General features: G+C 35.0%; 1 protein-coding gene across 2 annotated transcripts; it reads right to left on the reverse strand.

Annotated features, from left to right (window-relative positions):
- Positions 1 to 6,193: 6,193 nt before the first annotated feature.
- On the reverse strand, positions 6,194 to 9,907 carry LOC104884056 (asparagine--tRNA ligase, cytoplasmic 2). 2 transcript variants are annotated; one of them, XM_019247506.3, is made up of 8 exons: positions 9,385 to 9,907; positions 9,130 to 9,288; positions 8,518 to 8,757; positions 7,824 to 8,432; positions 7,234 to 7,484; positions 7,014 to 7,143; positions 6,649 to 6,707; positions 6,194 to 6,524 (listed from the first exon to the last, which is right to left on the reverse strand). In XM_019247506.3, the coding sequence occupies exons 1-8, from the start codon at positions 9,601 to 9,603 to the stop codon at positions 6,341 to 6,343; spliced, it is 1,851 nt and encodes a 616-aa protein (XP_019103051.1). In that variant the 5' UTR covers positions 9,604 to 9,907; the 3' UTR covers positions 6,194 to 6,340. The 2 variants fall into 2 exon arrangements, with proteins under 2 accessions (XP_019103051.1, XP_010666950.1); XM_010668648.4 differs by having other exon boundaries at positions 9,130 to 9,904.
- Positions 9,908 to 20,857: the final 10,950 nt, after the last annotated feature.

A 20,857-nucleotide genomic window follows, 5' to 3' on the forward strand; every position in this document is an offset into this window, starting at 1 on the left:
CTCGCCGGTGCCCAGCCGGCGCCCCACCGCGACGGTGGCCGGAAAACTCAAGGGGGAGGGGGAGTCCGAAATTAAAGAGGAAGAAAGTAAAAAGAAGAAAATAAATTCAGAAAAATAACCTTTTACTTTCCTTTGGTATTGCAAATCTCCCTACAATTTTTCAAAAACAAAACTAGATTAGAAGTTGAATCTTTGAAGAAATTACTTGAAGAACTTACTTGAGGAAGAAAGAGTTTGAGAGAAAAAGAAATTTTACTCCTTTTGAAGAAAGTGGCTAGTGAAAAAGATGGGAAACTTTAGGGTTTCCTTTTTATAGTGGTAGCCAATTTGGGTAAAAGACCAAAATGCCCTTACTCATCAAATTGCCAAAATACATTTGATGATAAATTTCCAAAATAATCTTCCTACTAATATTAATAAAATACTTTCTTGAAAATACTAAAATACTTCTTTGTGGAAATACTCAAATACTCTTTGGTAAAATGACCAAAATACCCTTCTGCTCTTAAATACTGAAATTAAATAGCTTTAATAATTAAAAATGATTAAAACTATTTAATTAAATATCTTAAAAATATGGGGATTACAGTCTACCCCCTTAAAAGAAGTTTCGTCCCGAAACTTAAACAAAACCTCCTTTCTATCCAACTTTCAACTTTAAAATTATGAGCATTACGCCTAATATAATTCTTTCTTAAGAAGTAGCCAAATAATACGCTATAAGTAAAACAAGTAGCCAAATAATACGCTACTGAGTAAAACAAGTAGCCAAATAATACGCTACTGAGTAAAACAAGTAGCCAAATAATACGCTACTGAGTAAAACAAGTAGCCAAATAATACGCTACTGAATAAAACAAGTAGCCAAATAATACGCTACTGAATAAAACTTTTGCCTTGAATATTCAAACTATGAAATGCTTACTTTGCTTGAAAAGTTTTCCTTGAAAACTCTAAAAATAGTGCACAAATGCAACAAATTCTTACTAATTTCTAGCAAAATGCGCGCACGCACTCTACCCCCCTTAAAGGAGTTACGTCCCGGAACTCAACTCACCTAGTCGAAGAGCTCAGGATACTTCTTTCTCATCTCGTCTTCAGCCTCCCAGGTAGCCTCTTCGGTACGCTGGTTAGACCACAAAACCTTGAGTATCTTTATATCTTTATTTCTTGTACTCCTCACCTTAGAGTCCAAGATCTTTACTGGTCTCTCTTCAAAAGAAAGCGTCTCATCCACTTCTATAATCTCGGGATCTAATACGTGAGACTTATCGGGCACATATCTCTTTAGTTGGGATACATGGAACACATTATGCACCTTTCCCAAGTTTTTGGCAAATCTAAACGATAAGCAATCTTCCAATTCTTTCAATGATGTCATACGGACCTATAAACTTCGGGCTAAGCTTTCCTTTTTGCCCAAAACGCATCACCCCTTTCATAGGTGACACCTTCAGTAAGACTTTCTCGCCTACTTGATATTCGCTATCTCTTCTATTCTGATCTGCATAGGCCTTTTGACGATCCTGGGCCGCCCTCATCTTCTACGAATATATCTACTTGATTTACGGTATCTTCAATCATTTGCGGTCCCAAAGTAACCGTCTCGCTAATATCGTTCCAGCACAATGGACTGCGACATTTCGACCGATATAGAGCTTCAAAAGGAGCCATCTTAATGCTAGAATGGTAGCTTATTGTATGAGAATTCTATTAAAGCCAACATCTCATCCCAAGTCTTAGGGTAATCTAAGGCACACGCCCTCAACATATCCTCGAGAGTCTGAATGGTTCTTTCCGATTGACCATCAGTTGCTGGATGAAAAGCTGTACTCTTAAGCACATCGGTCCCAAAAGCTTTCTGTAATGCTCCCAAAAATGAGATAAGAATCTTGAATCTCTATCAGACACAATAGTGGAAGGAACTCCATGATGCCTCACCACTTGGTCCACATATACTTTACCACACTGTTCCATCGACCAATTGTCCTTCATTGGAACAAATTTTGCTACCTTAGTTAGTCTATCTACGATCACCCACACTTTGGTGAATCCTTTCGCTGTCTTAGGAAGACCTACAACGAAATCCATTGCTATGTCATCCCATTTCCACTCAGGCACTGGTAACGGTTGAATCGTCCCTTGAGGTCTCTTGTGTTCGCTCTTCACCTTCTGCAAGTCAAACACCTAGCAACAAATTCAGCACTTCTCTTTCATATTGTTCCACCAGAACATTAGCTTCAAGTCCTTATATAATTTATCCCCTCCAGGGTGGATAGAATAAGTGTGTTGTGCCCTTCTTTCATCACTTTTTCTTTCAACTCGGTGCAACCGACGGTATGCACCATCTTCCATTGAATCGGACACTTCCATCATCATGGATACTAAACTCCTTTGTCTTTTTCTCCTCGATCAGCTTCTTTATCTTCTCCATTTCCTCATTCCCTTCTTGAGCCTTTAAAATTTCTTCATTCAATTCTGACTGGATTGAAATGGCATTTAAGCATGCTTCCACTCCACTACTTCCAACAACTTCAATGTTGAGCTTCCTAAACTCGTCACACAACTTCTCTGGAAGTACCAAAGTACTTAAACTATGGCTAGACTTACGACTTAACGCGTCGGCAACGACGTTTGCCTTTCCTTCATGGTATAAGATCTCAATGTCATAGTCATTCACCAACTCTAACCATCTTCTCTGTCTCATATTCAAATCCTTTTGAGTATACAAATACTTCAGACTCTTGTGATCTGTATACAACTTCACCTTCACTCCATATAAGTAGTGTCGCCAAATCTTCAAAGCAAACACTATTGCGGCTAATTCTAGATCATGGGTTGGGTAATTCACTTCGTACGGTTTCAATTGCCTAGAAGCGTAGGCTATAACCTTTCGATTTTGCATCAATACACACCCTAAACCATTTTTCGAAGCGTCACTATATACCTCCAACTCAGCATTCTCCTCTGGTAACGTCAAAATTGGAGCTGTAGTCAACAACTCCTTAAGCTTCTTAAAGGCTTTCTCACACTCCTCCGTCCATATGAACTTCGTATCCTTCTTCATAGACTAGTCATTGGTTTAGCTACCCTCGAAAATCCTTCACAAAACGTCTATAGTAGCCAGCTAGACCCAAGAAACTCCTTATATCAGTAACATTCCTAGGTTTAGGCCATTCGCTCACTGCGGTTATCTTCGACGGATCTACGGAAATTCCCTTTTTGACACAATGTGGCCAAGAAACGCCACTTCTTCCATCCAAAATTCACACTTCGAGAACTTTGCGTAAAGCTGATTCTCCCTTAGTGTAGACAATACTGACCTCAAGTGCTCTTCATGCTCCTCCTTGTTCTTTGAGTAGATAAGGATATCATCGATGAATACGACTACAAATTTGTCCAAATACTCTCGAAACACTCTATTCATAAGGTCCATAAACATCGCTGGTGCATTGGTTAAACCAAATGGCATCACGGTGAACTCATAGTGACCATACCTCGTCCTAAAGGCAGTCTTTGGTATGTCCTTCTCCCCAATCTGCAGTTGGTGATACCCTGACCTCAAGTCTATCTTTGAAAATATTCCCGCTCCTCTTAATTGATCGAATAGGTCACCACCCGCACTACCACCGACGCAGCAGTGGCAGGCGGCACTCATTGTGGCTCGCCGTCGCCACCACTGCGGGCAGTGGCCCAGGCAGCACCTCGCCGGTGCCCCACCGCGACGGTGGCCGGAAAACTCAAGGGGGAGGGGGAGTCCGAAATTAAAGAGGAAGAAAAGTAAAAGAAGAAAATAAAATTCAGAAAAATAACCTTTCTACTTTCCTTTGGTAGTTGCAAAATCTCCCTACAATTTTTCAAAAACAAAACTAGATTAGAAGTTGAATCTTTGAAGAAATTACTTGAAGAACTTACTTGAGGAAGAAAGAGTTTGAGAGAAAAAGGAACTTCTAACTCCTTTTTGAAGAAAGTGGCTAGTGAAAAAGATGGGAAACTTTAGGGTTTCCTTTTTATAATGGTAGCCAATTTGGGTAAAAGACCAAAATGCCCTTACTCATCAAATTGCCAAAATACATTTGATGATAAATTTCCAAATAATCTTCCTACTAATATTGATAAAATACTTTCTTGAAAATACTTCTTTGTGGAAATACTCAAATACTCTTTTGGTGAAATGACCAAAATACCCTTCTGCTCTTAAATACTGAAATTAAATAACTTTAATAATTAAAAATGATTAAAACTATTAAATTAAATATCTTAAAAATATGGGGGATTATAGTGCAAGCTCAAGAGGAGCTTATATGGATTCAAGCAGGCTCCGAGACAGTTGTACATAAAATTTGACACTTTCATGTGTAGCAGCAGATTCAGGAGAGTTGATAGCAATCATTGTTCCTATTTTCATAGGTATGTAAATGACTATGTTTACTTACTTCTGTATGTTGATGATATGTTGAAGCTGGTACGAGCATGGAGGTGATAAATAGTGTGAAGGGAAAACTGTCATAGAAATTTGGGATGAAGGATTTGGGTGAATCTACACAAATCTCAGGTATGAGGATTTTCAAGGACAAGTCTATCGGCATGTTGAAGTTGTCTCAAGAAGATTACATAATTAAGGTACTTAAGACGTTTAATGTGGGAGATGCAAAACCAGAAACTCGCCGCTTCTTAGCGACCTCAAATTGACAAGGGAGCACTCACCAACTACAGAAGAAGAAAAGGAGCGGATGGCCATTGTTCCCTATGCTTCGGCGGTTGGTAGCTTGATGTATGCCATGGTTTGCACACGGCTAGACATTGCTTTTACAGTGGGAATTCTGAGCAGGTTTGTTTCTAATATAGGTGAAAAACATTGGGATGCTATGAAGTGAGTACTAAGGTACTTGAAGGGCACTTCAGGAATGGGCCTTTGCTTTTGGAAGAAAGGAGCGAAGCTTGAGGGTTATGTTCATGCTAATCTCAGTGGAGATATTAATACAAGCAAAAGCACGTCAGGATATGTCTCTACTGTAGGTGGTACCGCACTAAGCTAGATGTCCAAGTTAAAGAAGTGTATCTCTTTGTCTACTACAGAGTCTGAGTATGTGGCTATGTCTAAGGCAGGTAAGGAGATGGAATGGCTTATTGGTTTTCTTGAAGAGATGGGCATTAAACAGGAGAAAGTGGTACTTTATAGTGATAGTCAAAGTACAGTAATTTGGCTAAGAATCCCATGTATCATTGTAGGACTAAGCACATTCGTTAGCGCTCTCACTACATCAAGAGTTTAATGGAGGAGAATGTGTTGTATCTGGAGAATGTGTTGGGTGCTAAGAACCCAGCTGATATGCTCACTAATAAGAGTGTGAGTTGTGACAAACTAAGGTTGTGCCGTACCTTAATTGGCCTTCGGTGATTTTTGATGAAAGTGATGCTTTAGGAATTGAGATGAATGAAAGTATGATGATGGTATAAGGCGTTCTTCACTTACTTACACCTATCTCCAAGTGGGAGATTGTTGGGCATATAGTCAATATGGGGCTCAATGTGTGTATAGTGTGGAGATGAGGTTGCGCGAAACTCGTCAAATGGTTGTCAGCAGACCCGCCCGATCTAGTCGAATAGTGCCGCTTGACTTGGCGAGGTCGAAGTTGCAGCCGATCGTGCGTGATCAGCGAATTACGACCGAGAGATCCCCGTCCGATCGAGCCCAAGGGTAAAATCAGCTTGGCCAAATTGGCCCGCCCGATCGGGCACTAGTTAATTTGACGCGGGAACGCGTTCTTTCGAGCTGGGTTATAATTAGGTTTAAACTAATGCGTTTATTATACGTTTTTACATTATTATTCTCATTATCAAGAGAGATAAAGCTTAACAGAGATCTTGGAGTGCTTTTGTAATCTTCTTTTGAACATTCATCGATTCTTAGTGAATCTTCGTGGTTTTTCTCCCAGTTATTGGGTTTCCACGTTAAAAGTTCTCTTGTGTCCGTTATTGCTTTCGTTCTTTCGTTGTTCTATTATTGTTTGCTTTTAGTTGCTAGATTGCTATTCAATAGGACTTTCAAATGCTGCTTGTCTCTAATTTTAACTGAACTAGGTTGATTTAGTACATGACATTTATATTGGTTGTAATTGATTTTATACTCCTTAGTTTTGTCTGGCTCTAATTGTAATTGACTGTGTACTCCATTGATAAACATAAAATCTAGGAAGCAACAAAGTATGTTTATAAGATCATTGGAGTAAACCTTACAACTTTATATTCATAAACCCTGTACATAATCTTTGTACTTTTGTGAAATTTCTGACCCTGTAAAGTATTACAATAAGCTTTTGAAAATGAGTTGCAGTAACTAGTTGTTAAGCTTCCCATAACTCCTTGGAAATGGAACAACATCACGTACATCTGAGATTCCAGTGGCCAACAAGACAATAAGGTCGAAGGTGAGACTAAATCCAGCATGTTTGGCAGTTCCATGTCGGCGAAGATCCAAGTACCACTCATACTGCTCACTTGACAAGCCTAGTTCCTTGATTCTGTGTTATTTTATCAAGGGAAACAAGAGAACTCTTTAAGTAATTCTTCGTCATTTGTCACCTCTTTTTCTTTGGCTAAAATTTCTTGTGTAGAGACTAGAGTGGTAATCAGAAAAATAGTTACCTGGTACTTAGCATTTTCACGCGTTCTTCATTCTGACTCCCTCGAATCACTGCTCCTACCTGCATTAATATGTATCTTGGCTTAAGAAAGGAGGGATACCATAAAATTTCAGTTTTGTAGCTCAAGTAAGGCTTAGTTTCTTACTTCCTTTTACCTCAAACAGTTTCTGAACTTACTAACCCTTATCTAACCTGTTTAAGTTGTAAATTGAACTTGGATAGGCTAATTTGAACTATCTGCTTACATGTTTTGATGAATGCTACCCCTCTATGATAGATGGGCTCTATCGGCTTATATGTTAGTACATATTAACTTATCTGAACTATATTCGTAGAACTTCTTAAAGTGAAAGAAACAATATTTACCTTGGGTACAATAACATCAAAGGCAGCAACTGTTTTTCGATCATCATTTTGGCGAACATAAAAGGGCTTAACTTCCTTGGGATAATCATATATGATTACTGGTTTTTTGTAAATTTCATCCGCCAAATAGCTTCAAGGAATCAAAAGATGAAGGCTATAAGATCTCTAATTCAATTACTACAACAATTGAAAACAAAGAGATTAAGAATAAATAGTATACCTTTCATGTTCTTCAGTAAGAGTAATACCCCATTCCATGTTCAAGTTGAACTTCTTTTCTTTAGCCTGTTTTAGAATATCAATGGCTTTGCAGTAGGGGATCTTCTCAAAAGTTGATGACACCACTGTTTGTAGACGACCAACAATGCCTTGATCCACGCGTTTTAGTATGAACTTCATATCATCACTACAGTTTTCCATAACAGATTTGCACAAGTGCTTTAAAAGGTCATTAGCACAATTCATAGATTCCTGCAGAAGAAGGGGACAGCAAAAACTATTACTTTTTTTTTACCTTCTTGAAGGAAACAATCTAGTTGTAATACTCTTTAGTTGTAATCATTAACATTTGCAACAACATTCCTAGTTTATTTACTGTTTAATAGTATACATTTATTACTAGGCTTCTTGGTAAGAATGATCCTAATGACCTTGATCTGAGGTCATGGGAATTATATGACCTGCTAGGCTGCTAAGCTATAATTGGTTGACTTGCGAGAGGTGCATGTCCAGTAAGGTCCTTCATTTAACCATGTACAAACGAATATATATATATATATCAATGAACTATGAGGAAAAGAGCAAGGGTACCTCTAGTTCTGCAAAAGCTATTTCAGCCTCGACCATCCACATTTCAGAGACATGTCTAGTGGAATGAGATGTGTGAGCCTTAAATCTAGGCCCAAAAGAGTACACATTACCAAGGGCACACGCATAACTCTCAAGATGAACCCTCCCTGAGACCGTTAGAAAAGCTTGGCAAGAAAAGTAATCATCAGTAAAGTTAAGTCTATCAGGCTTAACCAGAGCTGTATCCTTTGCTTTCTCTTTTTTCTCTTGAGCTGCTAACTGTGCAGCAAGTTCGTCTGTTTTCTTAAGATCCTGAATCGCGGCAAGTAATGCTTCACGGTTACTATCTGTTCTTTTTAGCTCTTCAACTTTGTTACTCTTCTCCTTGAGAGAAGCCTTAACAGATGCAAGGCTAACGCCACTAACATTTTCATGAACTGCACTTGGCTTTGTTGATGATGATTCTTCTGTTGTCTTATTAAGAAGTGTTGTAACATTGAATTTGTTACTAAACCCCTCAGTATCCGTGGTTGTGATTACTGGAACTTGCACGTAGAGGAACCCGTTCTTTTGGAAGAAGTTGTGAGTTGCGTGTGTAAGTCCATCACGGATTCTTGCAATGGAAGCAACCTAAGAACAAAGAAATGAAATGAAAATTAGAACTCTTGTTTGAGATAATGAAAATGAAATTAACTGTTTAAGGGAAGAATTTTACTGTAGTTGTCCTAGGACGGAAGTGTGCCCAATCCCTTAAAGTGTGCAAAGGGAGCCTTTTCTTTGACAAGGGATACTTTTCATGATCTTCTACTACACCAAGATGCAAAACCTTTTCTGCTTTTATCTCGATAATATGTTTTCCGCCTGTCGTAGGCTGCTGAATTACACCTTCCACCAGAATACAAGTGCCACTAATCATGATTTGTCCTGGAGGAGCCAGAGTTGAGTCCACCACCACCTGTATTTTTGTGTTAAGAATCAATTTAGCATAAGTTTTACATAAAAGAAGTCAAGTGGCATTTGGTGAAACTAACCTCAATTAGTAAATTGCTATCCGGATTTGATAATTTGTGTTGCTATTCTCAACAAATTAGCAGTTTCCTAAGCATAACTAGACTTATTTTACTCTAATCTCATGTTTAAAGTACTAATATCGATTTAGTCTTTTAATGCTCTTCTTTCCTTTCTAATGATCAAAAACAAACTTATGCCAATGCCACAAGACATAATGCTAGCAAAAGTAGCTTGCAAACCCAATTATCAGAATTTTTCCAACATTAGAATCAGTTAACAAAAACTAGTGATACAGAATTGTGCAATAGCAACTTACCTGGAGAGTAGCCACACAAGACCCATCACTGATTTGCAAAAACACAGTGGAACTCACTGGGTGTTGCACTCTTTCTGCTAAGCTCCCTATTGAATCTTTCTCCGCATGATTTCCAACCCCAAAAAGCTTCAAGAATGTACGAAAAATCGGCATCCGATTCTGCAAAATTTCAGTACAAGTCACATCCTTGTGCCCAGTTTTTGCCCCTGGTTGATGTTCAGTATCATGTTGGAGTGGGGATGGTTGTTTCCTCACCTCTTTGGAAGACTTAACCCACCCACCAATCACAATTTTCTCTCCTATCAATCCGAAGCCGCGATCTTCGCGGCCGAACAAGGTTTTTAGTACCACCCTTTTGGAGTAATTGGATATTGGGATGTGGGATTTGATTGGGGGTGTTTCTTGTTGTTGTGGTTGTGATGCCATTGTTTTGGCTTCCATAACAGCAGCATGAGCTTCTTCTTTAGGGGCCATTAATGTTAAAAATAAAACAATTGGGTGTTGAAAATTTGTAGGATTACAATGTTTGATTTTCTTAGGGAAGAAAATGAAGGGTTTTTAATGACAAGGAAAAAATGCTTTGCTTGGGAAAGTTGATGATGAAGGAATTGATTTATCCAAAAAATAATTGATTTAATTCTTAATGGGTAGTTTAAATTTTGTTGGAAGGAAAATTAATGGGTAAAGAAAAGGAATGTAGAAGTTTGCAAGCTTCTTCAACCAATTTTGTTATCTTGTTTCTCAGACCAAAGTAGAGGGTTTAGTATATCTTTGTAATTGGGTTTTCGCGGGAAGACGGTGGGAGTTTGCTTTCTTCTGATAACGGCTTTCCCAAAAATAACATCTTAAACTACTTTTTGTGTGGATGAGCAGATGAGGTTGGTAATTTAGGCATTGAAGAAGCAAACGGAAGCAAATTTTAGTAATTACTCCATCCGTTTCATTTTATAGTTCTCGTTTTAGTTTGGGCGTGAAAATTAAGGAAACTATAATTATGATTTACTCCCTCCGTCCCATAATATAGTGCTTGTTTCTTTTTTCACGGTCTCCAAAACGTAACTTTGACCTTTAATATCTTCAATTCTTTATAAAAAATATAAAAAGTTGATATTATGAAACTACACATTGAGACGAATCTAACAAGATCCTACATGAATATGTTTTTTTATATATACAAATGAGAATATTCGGTCAAAGATTTTAAAGTTTGACCACCAAAAATGAAATAGGCACTATATTATGGGACGGAGGGAGTACTTGCATAGGGAGTAGTTTTATTAAAATTATTGTCATAAAAGAATGGGAAGAGGAGAGAGAAAGAGTAAAAAATAATTTTTTTATATCCAACCAATGAGATTGAAAGAGCATTAGATGAGGGTGTAAAAAACTCATGTGATAGGTGGAGAGAGATAGTATAAAAAGTGATGTTTTAAAATGAAAACAAGAGAAATAGGAACAATATTTTGGGACGCCCGAAATAGAATACGGGAACTACAAAATGGGACGGAAGAAGTACATAATACTCCCTCGGTTCTGTTTTAAATGAAACATTGGTTGAGATGACACTATTCATTTAACAATTTTAACTCCAATTTATCGCCATTACATAAAGAAAAACATAATCAAGTGGGGTTTTGTTAGACTCGTCTCGATACATACTATCAAATTATAACTTTTTTATATTTTTTACGTGTGCACAACTAAAGATATTAATAATTAAAGAAGTGAGTTTGGTTGCGTGAAAAGCAAACATTTCATTTAAAATAGAACAGATGAAGTATATATTTTATTTTTTTTTTGAAAGAACAGATGAAGTATATATTATAGATGTGAAAAAGTACTTTTTATAATCAAAAGAACTAGTATTTAGGTCCGGGCGGTATCACTGGGTTTCTCTATACTACAACTTTGTACCAGTTAAATAAGTCACCTCATACTCATTCAAAAAAAGTCATCTCATTTATTATATGGATTTCAAAAATTACTCATTCATACATAATCATTAATTTTGATCAAATTAGCAATAATAGTTTGGTGGTTTGATGGTTGGATCTCTTCTTTTCATATTTGAGGTTGTGGGTTCGAATCTTCACGTTAACAATGTTTACTAGAAAGACATGGATCTCTATTATACTAGAATTTTTTGCACGCGATGCGTGCTTGAATTTTTTTCGAAACAGAACTCGATTTTTTTCGACATAAGAGTCAAAATTTAAACATTAGACATATGAAGTATTATTGTTTTTAGTTTCAAAATTTGATTGGTTTAGTTTCTGTCACTTAAGTCTCTCACCATTATTTTTGTCTTTTTTTTTTTTTTTTTTTTACTTTTCAAAGTTAAATTCTATGAACAAAATAGAAATTTTATTGAATTTATTTATGATTTTTAATATTATAATTTTTTAGTTGATTTTTGAATTAAGAACAGTACTAACTTCTAAATTCTAAACACTTTAAAAAAGTAAATAATTTTTTTCCTTGTCTAACTTCTAAATTCAGATTTCACTACAAATACACCTCTATTTTATCACGACCCACCATTAATTGTGAATGGTTCTTGATAATAGTGATTTGTAAGTAAATTTTTGTAAATGTTTTTGTATGTATTGACGTTCTAGGTTATTAGTTTTAGTTTGTATGTTAATTTTAAGTTTTAATAAAGTTTCCCGATTATTTGAGTGATTTGCGTGATTTTTATAACATAATTTTCTCAATTGTATGAGTGATTTGTAAAGTTTCTTCTTTTAAGTGATTTGTGAGTGAGTGTTGTAAATTAATTTTCAGTAGTTTTCTTTAAGTGTCAATTTTGATTTTGACATTCCTTTTGTAATTTAGAAAGGGAAGGGGGGCAAAATAGGCATTTCAAAAGAGGACACCATTGCTCCCCCCTTCCCTTATATAATAGAGATAAGGGAAAGGGGGAGGAAGATTGTGTCCTCATTTGGAAGTACTTAGAAATACCCTTAATGATTTAGTAGAATGAAAAAGATTACAAAAAAAAAAAAACAATTTAAGAATCATTTCTCATTTGAACTTGCCATTCAAAACAAGTTAAAAATGGTAATGTCAAATATTTTAATCAGAAAATTAAACGAAGAAATATCTTGACCTTTTTTTATAAGACAATATGGTATACCTGAAAAGTCTAAAACACTCACTAAAAATCACTCACAACCTTTGTTAGTTTTTAATATTAGCAAATTAATATATATAAATTTATCTTACTATTAATCTTTGACATTTTAAGTTTAATCATAGTTATAGTACGAATGGAGTATATATAATAATTTTGCCAAATGCATCCCTTTAAAGTGGTCGCTTTGTTAATTGGGGCCCTTTCATTTCAATATCTTCAATTGTAGCCTCAAATAAAGCAAACACTTTTAAGTTGATGTCTAAGAGGCATGAAGATAAGTTGGGTTTAAGCTGCAACTTAAAAGTGTTTGGTTTATTTGAGACTGTAATTTAAAGAGATTTGAATCAAAGGGTTGCAATTAACAAATTAGTCACTTTGAAGGGCTGCATTTGGCAAAAAAATCTATAATAAAATAACTCGTGCGTATAAGATTAGTATAATGTTATTGAATGATGGATGGTGACACGTGGGCACATATACATTATTAGAAACGATTTTTAATTTATTAGAACTAGTTATTAGGCCCGGGCTATGTCCCGGGTAAAAAAAATCATTTATTAATATAATACTTTTTGATAATAACACTAAATACAACTTAGCCTAGTGGTTAAGACTTTAGTATATGTACTTAAGGTTTCGGGATCAAACCTTATACTATGCAATTTCTTAATTTTTTATTGTACATGGATTACATGAACTAAAACTCTTTAGGAAGAATGTCACGTGACACAATTTCTTGTTTATGCACGCCTTTTAATATATTTGTATGGATATATATATAATTTGAATTTATTTAAGCTTTTCTGTGTATATGGGGGAGTTTCTTATAATGGAAGTCAGTAGGTTATACGAACTATAAAAAATGCCTTATTTTGTACCCGTGTTTTAAATGGGTTAAGCAAACAAAGTTAACTTGAAATGCCTTAACCAAACTGGTTGACCTTGGTCCTTGGCTACGATTGGACCCAATATTAATTACTTTTGTTGTGTTGCCTTTGAAGTTCAAGTTTGATTATATATAAACTAGCCTTTTATGTACGCGATGCGTGCGATGATATTTTTAGGCCTAATACTAAGTAGTAAACAAACTGAAAATGCAAGTTAGTATTTAAGTCCACCTTTATTTTGTGAATAATATTCTTTAATGTTCTTTTTATGTTGTTATTCATTTTTACGATTTTGATAGTTTTTTGTTTCTCAAGTCTTATATGCGCATGTTCTTTTATAATCAATATGATGTCCTTTACTAAATATCGTCATGTTCTTTTTTTTTGGTTTTATTCATTTTTGTAATTTATAATAGTTTTTTATATGGATTTCAGTAATTTTTCTATGATCCCAAAATTGTAATAGAAAAGTATAAGACAATTTCAGTTTTTTTTTTCCTTGTCTAACTTCTAAATTTTGGTTTCACAAATTGATATTTAAAAATTTTCATCATTTTAATTTTTCTCCTTTTTCTAAATGTTCACACTTTGAGTTTCAATTATATTTGAAATGAAATTTTAAAATTTTCATACACAATCTGATTTTGCATGAAATGGTCATATTAATTTTTCTCCTTTTCTAAATTTTAACACTTTGAGTTTCAATTATATTTAAAATAAATTTTAAGTTTTTCATACACAATCTGATTTCGTATGAAATGGTCATTTTTTATTTTTCTCCTTTTCTAAAATTTAACACTTTGAGTTTCAATTATAGGTGAAATGCAATTTTAAATTTTTGATACACAATCTGATTTCGCAAATTAATGTAATTTTTTTTTTCTGAAAATGGATTTTTGCAAAAGTGGTTCGCAAAAAAGTTTGATATTGTTTTGTTTTTCAAAATTTATTTCTGAACATGGACATTTTGCAAAAGTTTGGGGAAAAATTTATATTGGAATTTTAAAAAAAGAACTTTGTTTGAAATTAATTTGTAACTTTTTCATCAGTGTCATAAATGAATCAAATTTCATACACATCTTGTTTTCAGATTTTATATGAAAATGAATCAAATTTAAGTCTAGTTATATAAAAGCCCTTTTCAACTAATTCATATTATCTCCATTTTTTCAACTACATAACAGTCGACAAATGTGAAATAACTTTGAAGATTAAAAGAATTATGTACCTGTTTGAAAGTTCGCCAATCGCCGATGGACGAATGTGCATGTCATATCACTGTCAAAATCTTATGTTTTTCTCAGATTTGTGTTTATAGGAAATTTTTGTGAGTATGTAATTGTGAATGGTTATTGAGAACAATGATTTGTAAGTGAATTTTGTGAATGTTTTTGTATGTATTGATGTCCTAGTATATTAGTTTTAGTTTGTAAGTTAATTTTTAGTTTTTGTAAAGTTTCCTGATCATTTGAGTGATTTGCGTGATTTTTACAACGTGATTTTCTCAATTCTATGAGTGATTTGTAAAGTTTCCACAGAATTGTTGAAATTAATTTCCGGTGGCTTTGTTTGACCCCCATTTTGGTATTGAGATTCCTTTTGTAATTTAGAAAGAGAAGGGGGCAAAAAAGTCAGTTCAGAAGAGGACACCGTTGCTCCCCCCTTCCCTTATGTAATAGAGATAAGACAAATAATTGTATGATACTGCTGATATGAAGTATTCCATTTGTATGTAAATAGACTTTTCGATTCTTCTTTTCACGTTTGTCAATACACATTTTGTATTATTTGTATATCTAATTACGTAATAGTAAAAATTACAGAAGTTTTATTTTCGTAATGTATACTATGAGACGAATCAAAAAGACCCCGCATGACCATGTTTTTTCTTATATATTGAAAATAAATTGGAAGATTTTCCTTACTTATTAATAGTGCTAAATCTAGAAATGAAAAGTGTATTTAGGGACGAATGGAGTATTAATTATGAGAGATAATAGATCAAACAATAATGGTCAAGTTGGAAATGTTACATGTAGATTGTAACCCTTAGCGCTACATATAAGCATCAAATACATTTCCTGAAATAGTATTATTTGAAGAATTGTTGACACAATTGCACGTCAATCGAGTACTAATGCTTACTCCCTCTGTTTCATATTATAAGGCATTTTAGCTAAAAGAATTTGTTTCAAAATATAAGGCATTCTACAATATCAATGTAAGATTAAATGCAATTTTATATTATCAAGATAAGCTTATAGGTTGTTTTGTATTATCAATACAATGTTTAATGTCAATTCTTATTACCCATGCAAAACTAACTAAAATTAACTAAATTATTAATTTGTGTGCAAAAACCTTAAACGACTTATATTTTGAAACGGAGGGAGTATTTAATTTCTTAATATTTTCATTTTTAACTTCTTATATATAGTCCTAAGAACTACGTATAACATTTTCCTAATTTAATGAGGACAATAATAGTATATAGTTTACAAATAGGTTAAAAATCAACTTTTCTTGAGAATGATTAAAAAGTTAACTTAATTATATGAGCAACAACATTAATATTATGTAGGAGCATGGATCATCGGGGTCTAGAGAGAGAAACTCTCTCCTCTCTAAAATACTGTTCCATTGGAATCCTTTGTTTCCTTCAGCATTGTTGTTGTCATGGCGGGAAAGAGGGGAGGCCAGAAGCGTGGAATTTCGACGGCGATTAGTGAAATTTCCCTGGAGAGAGTGATTAGTAAGCCGAGAGGGCCTTCATTGGACTCTCAAGCAAATTAAAGAAAACGCGATCTATTGAAGAAGTTATAGGAATTGAAGCGCTGGAATCGGGAATTTTGAAGTTGGAGAAATTTTAACTACTCGAGAGTCGACTGTGCAACTAAGGCAACAATATGAGCTGAATCGCACCTTTTTCAGCCTTGATGACTTCAATTCACAATCCTGAAAATCAACCTGGAGGTGTTGCTCATACTTAAGGTAACTCTATTCCCATTTTACAACCATTCAATGAAGTAGTAGATGAAATAACTGAAAGAAGAGTTGAGGAACTAAAACCTAAAATTCAGATATACTTAGATGATATTCGGAAGAGTTTGATTATTGCAACTCGGCAATTATTTATTATACGCTAGGTGTTAATCCTCCTAGTATGGTTCCAGAAGGATTTGTGAGACGAATATGGTGGAATTTGGCTGTGGAGAAAGTAGCTATGTTGGAGAAAGGGTTATTCATAGTGAAATTTCGCACCATGGAGAATAGGGATAATGTTTTTCAGGGAGTATCCTTTCTTTGATGGGAAACCGATTATTATTAGGCTTGGAATCAGGATGTTGATTTCAAGCGAGAAGAAATTATTAGTTTGTTCTCTATTTGGGTCTAACTCAATCTTGATTTCAAATATTGGGGACAGGGGTGCTTGACGAAAATTGTGAGTAATGTTGGGAGAATCTTAAAGGTGGATAGTGCAACTCTTAAGAGGGAGAAGCTTCAATATGCTAGGCTATTATTGTAAGTGGATGTCTCTCAACCATTTCCAGATGAGATAATTTTTTACAATAAAAAAAGGGAAGATACATGTGTTTCAGTGAAGTATGATTGGAAAGCTTCTTTTTATATGACATGTGTGATGTTTGGACATGATGAGAAACGGTGTAAGAAGAAAAGAAATCAAGTATGGGTTCCTAGGACTGAATTGAATGGGTAGCAACACAGTGATTGCAATGTACAACATAATGTAGGTGTGATTCGGGAACCTATTAGACAGATAGTGACTGATGTTGATGGATTTAAGCTAGCAAGTGATGCAATTAGAATTCCACAGGAGCATGCTCTAAGAAATGTGGTGAGGAACTCTTTCACTGCACTAAAAGATGTTAATGAAGAAGTTGAGGATCACTAGATGGAAAATCCTGGAGTGGGGGATATGGGAGAGAGGAATCTCTCCATTCCTAATGGATAAAATATGTGTATGGAGTGTCCGGGGGCTGAATAGTCCTCAAAAACAGAGGGTTGTGAGATACTTTATAAACCAACATTATGTGGGGCTTGTAGGCTTGCTGGAAAGAAAGGTGAACACTGCAGGTATAGGCAGTCTTTATCAAGTTATGTTCTCAAATTGGTGTTTGACTTCTAACTCTACTTACCATAAGGGTGGGAGAGTGATCATGGATCGAAAACCTGGTGTGTTTGCAGTGGACATCATGGGTGGGGCTAGTCAATGGATTCACTGTCATGTGATCCCTAAAAATAGAGCTAGTAGTTTTGATTGCGTCTTTATTTATGTATTCAATGACAGAGAGCAAAGAGATGATCTATGGGCTGAGTTGATGGCAATTTCTAGGAATATTGATGGTCTCTGACTGGTGGGAAGTGATTTCAATTGTGTAATGAACTGTGATGAAAGGATAGGTGCTCCAATTCTAAATTGGGAGATGGAACCTATAATAATGTGTATGCAAAATTGTGGATTGCAGGATCTTAATAGCCCAGGTAATAGATTCTCATGGAATAATAAGTAGGAGGGTCAAGCCAGGGTTTTGTCACAGTTGGATAGAGCTTTGATAAACCAGTAATAAAAGATGGCTTACCCAAATGCAGGGGCTACTTTCTTGAATGAAGGTGAGTTTGATCACTCACTTGTGATTGTTTTAGTCCAAGAGAGAAGAGATAATATTAAGAAGCCTTTTAAGTATTACACAATGTGGAAGATCTCTCCTATGTTTAATGAGATTATAAAGGAGTGTTGGAGTGAAAATGTAGCAGGGAACAACATGTTCAAAGTTACTCAAAAGCTGGAAAGGGTGAAAAGTGAATTAAAGAATCTAAACAAAACTGTATTCTTCGATATAGAAGCTGAAGTGGTTAAGGTTTCTACTGCTATATATGATATCCAAAGAAAAATGCATCAGAATCTTGGAAACTTTGAAATTGCAGATGAGGAGGTTAGATTGGTGAAAGAGTATATAACCAAGCATGATGCCTATATGTCCTTTCTGCAATATAAGGCTATGATTACTTGGTTAAAGGATGGAGATGAGAACTCAGTAGTGTTCCATCAGAGTATCAGTCAAAGAAGAGTCAGAAATTCTATCTATGGCATCTATAACATGGATGGTGAGTGGCAAGATAATAATGAAGCTATTGAAAGTGCTTTTTTTGAGTACTACCAGTCATTGCTTGGCACAACTGATGATCTGGTAACTCGTGTTCATTTTGATATTGTTAGAGCGGGCAATACCCTTACTCAGGAGCATAAGGATAGCTTATTGTGTCCTTATACCCCTGATGAAGTAAGGAAAGCCATGTTTTCAAAGCTAGAAAAAAAACCCCAGGCCCTGATGGCTTAGGGAGCTTTTATTTCAGAGATACTTGGCAAATAGTATGGGAGGAGATTACGTACAGTAGTTGTGTTAGACTTTTTTCAACATTGAAATATGTTGAAGGAGTTAAACACCACCCTTATTACCCTAACCCCAAAAAAACTTGTCTTGAAAATGTTAGTGAGTTTAGGCCCATTTCATGTAATAGGATTTACGATGCGGAAATACAAACAATTTGTACAAATCCTACTCCCAAGAACACCCTAAAAATACTATAATGAATCTACAGGAGGGAGTTAAGTTATTATACCTTTGAAGTGTGCCTCGTTGATGTTTAAGAACGTCAATTGAAGTTCCTCTACAAAGGTCCACCACCACAAGTTGATTATACCTAGGTTTACTAGAACCCAAAAATAAACCCTTTTATTTTGTATGTACTTTTCAATATCTTGTGAGAAACCATTTCCCTCTATATGGTCAAACTAAAATAAACCCTTTTAATTTGTACAAATCCTTTTCCTCACGACTAAAAACTTTGTAATATGAGTAGTATGGTCAAACTAATCTACCTCTATATTTATTTTGCTTTGTATGCATATAAAAGGAAGGACTTGATTTCCTTTCATTTAAGAGGATATCAATCCATTAATTGATTGACTTTCTCAATCAATTAATATTGATTTCAATCAATTATCCTATAATTGATTTGATCCAAAATATAACAAGATATTACCCATAACTTATTATGGACAAAAGAACATATTGGTATTATATGTATAATATTAATCTTAAAAAGACTAACTAATCAACAATGTAGTTTATGTGTGACCCTGTAGGTCCAATATAGTTTAGTAGTAAATATTAATCGTTTATTAATATTACAAGCCAAGATTGGCTCCTAGCAAAGCATCATGACTACCCAAACTATATGGGATATAATTAATAATTTATAACTTTTGAGTTATGCACTTGATCATAGGACATACTCCAACAATCTCCCACTTGTCCTAGAGCAAGTGGTGTTTATAATCCCTTTGTCTCTTATCGTTATATCTGAACATAAGGTAAGAACACTTGTCATCCCTTTAAAATCCAGAATATTTCTCGGTTTCCAAGTTCAACTGTCAAACGAATGATTGAATCATCATCCACTCGAGCACGACCATGCATTTTACAGTCTAAACTCTCCGAGAGGCTTAAAACAACATTCCTATGTAATAGGAGGCAAATTCCTTCTTATTTACCCTCTATCCTTAGCTTCACACGACTCATAACAACATGAACATCGCCTTTATAGTCTCCTTTTACGGCACGACGTTTGACAATGCGAAAGTGTATTAGTCATCAATGTAAGGAATCAGTGGTAAACTCAAGTCTGAGGAATCAACTCGTTTATATAATTAAGAGGAACTTATGACATTCAGCTCTTAAAGATTTCTCTATGTGGGTCAAATCCAATGTGTATTCACCAATTCACATTAATATAATTGATTAGACATCCAATGCCCCTATGATCCATGAAACATGATCATCAATGAATCTATAAACTAATCATTATAGGTCATTAATGTACCTACTTAATGACCTGATTAGGGACAGGTAATCATTTATTTTAGTTCACTTAATAGGTTCCATAGTTGAGTCTCGTACTCAATATCCTATTTAAAACAACTGATTACTTTGGACATTTGTTTTAATACTAAACCGAATTTAAACAAACGAACATATATTTATAAAATAATAAACATAAACGTTTTATTTCAATAATGAAATCGTTCAATATTAATAAAAACTAGGTCATTCTCCAATGTTCCTAATTCCCATAGCTGAAATATGAGTCTCATGTTTCTGCTGAGAAAGTGGCTTAGTAAGCGGATCTGCAACATTGTATCCGTATGAACTTTACATATCCTAACATCTCCTCGATCAACTATTTCTCGAATCAGATGAAATCTCCTGAGTACATGTTTGGATTTTTGGTGTGATCTTGGTTCTTTTGCTTGTGCTATAGCTCCAGTGTTATCACAATAAACATCCAAAGCACTAGCAATACTAGGAACCACTCCTAGTTCAAAATGAACTTTTTATCCAGACAGCTTCTTTTGCTGCTTTATGCAGCAATATACTCAGCTTCAGTTGTAGAATCTGTATGGTGCTTGTTTGGAACTTTTCCAACTCACCGCTCCTCCATTTAAAAAAATATGAATCCCGACTGCGATCGAAAATCATCCTTATCTGTTTGGAAACTAGCATAGTATAACCTTTTATACTAGCTCCTCTCCTCCATATAAGAATTTTTCTTTAGTCCTGTTAAGGTACTTTAGAATATTCTTCACAGCAGTCCAATGGTCATCACCTGGATTTGCTTGGTA

The sequence above is a fragment of the Beta vulgaris genome, chromosome 7, assembly GCF_026745355.1.
Source record: "Beta vulgaris subsp. vulgaris cultivar EL10 chromosome 7, EL10.2, whole genome shotgun sequence".
In the NCBI taxonomy this organism is placed as follows: domain Eukaryota; kingdom Viridiplantae; phylum Streptophyta; class Magnoliopsida; order Caryophyllales; family Amaranthaceae; genus Beta; species Beta vulgaris.

Coding starts and splice junctions, on each gene's coding strand:
- LOC104884056 (XM_010668648.4), bottom strand. CDS start 9,603: ATGGCCCCTAAAGAAGAAGCTCATGCTGCTGTTATGGAAGCCAAAACA. Junction 8,433..8,517: donor TCCGTCCTAGGACAACTACA/GTAAAATTCTTC, acceptor CTTTGTTCTTAG/GTTGCTTCCATTGCAAGAAT. Junction 6,708..7,013: donor TTGATGTTATTGTACCCAAG/GTAAATATTGTT, acceptor ATATTAATGCAG/GTAGGAGCAGTGATTCGAGG.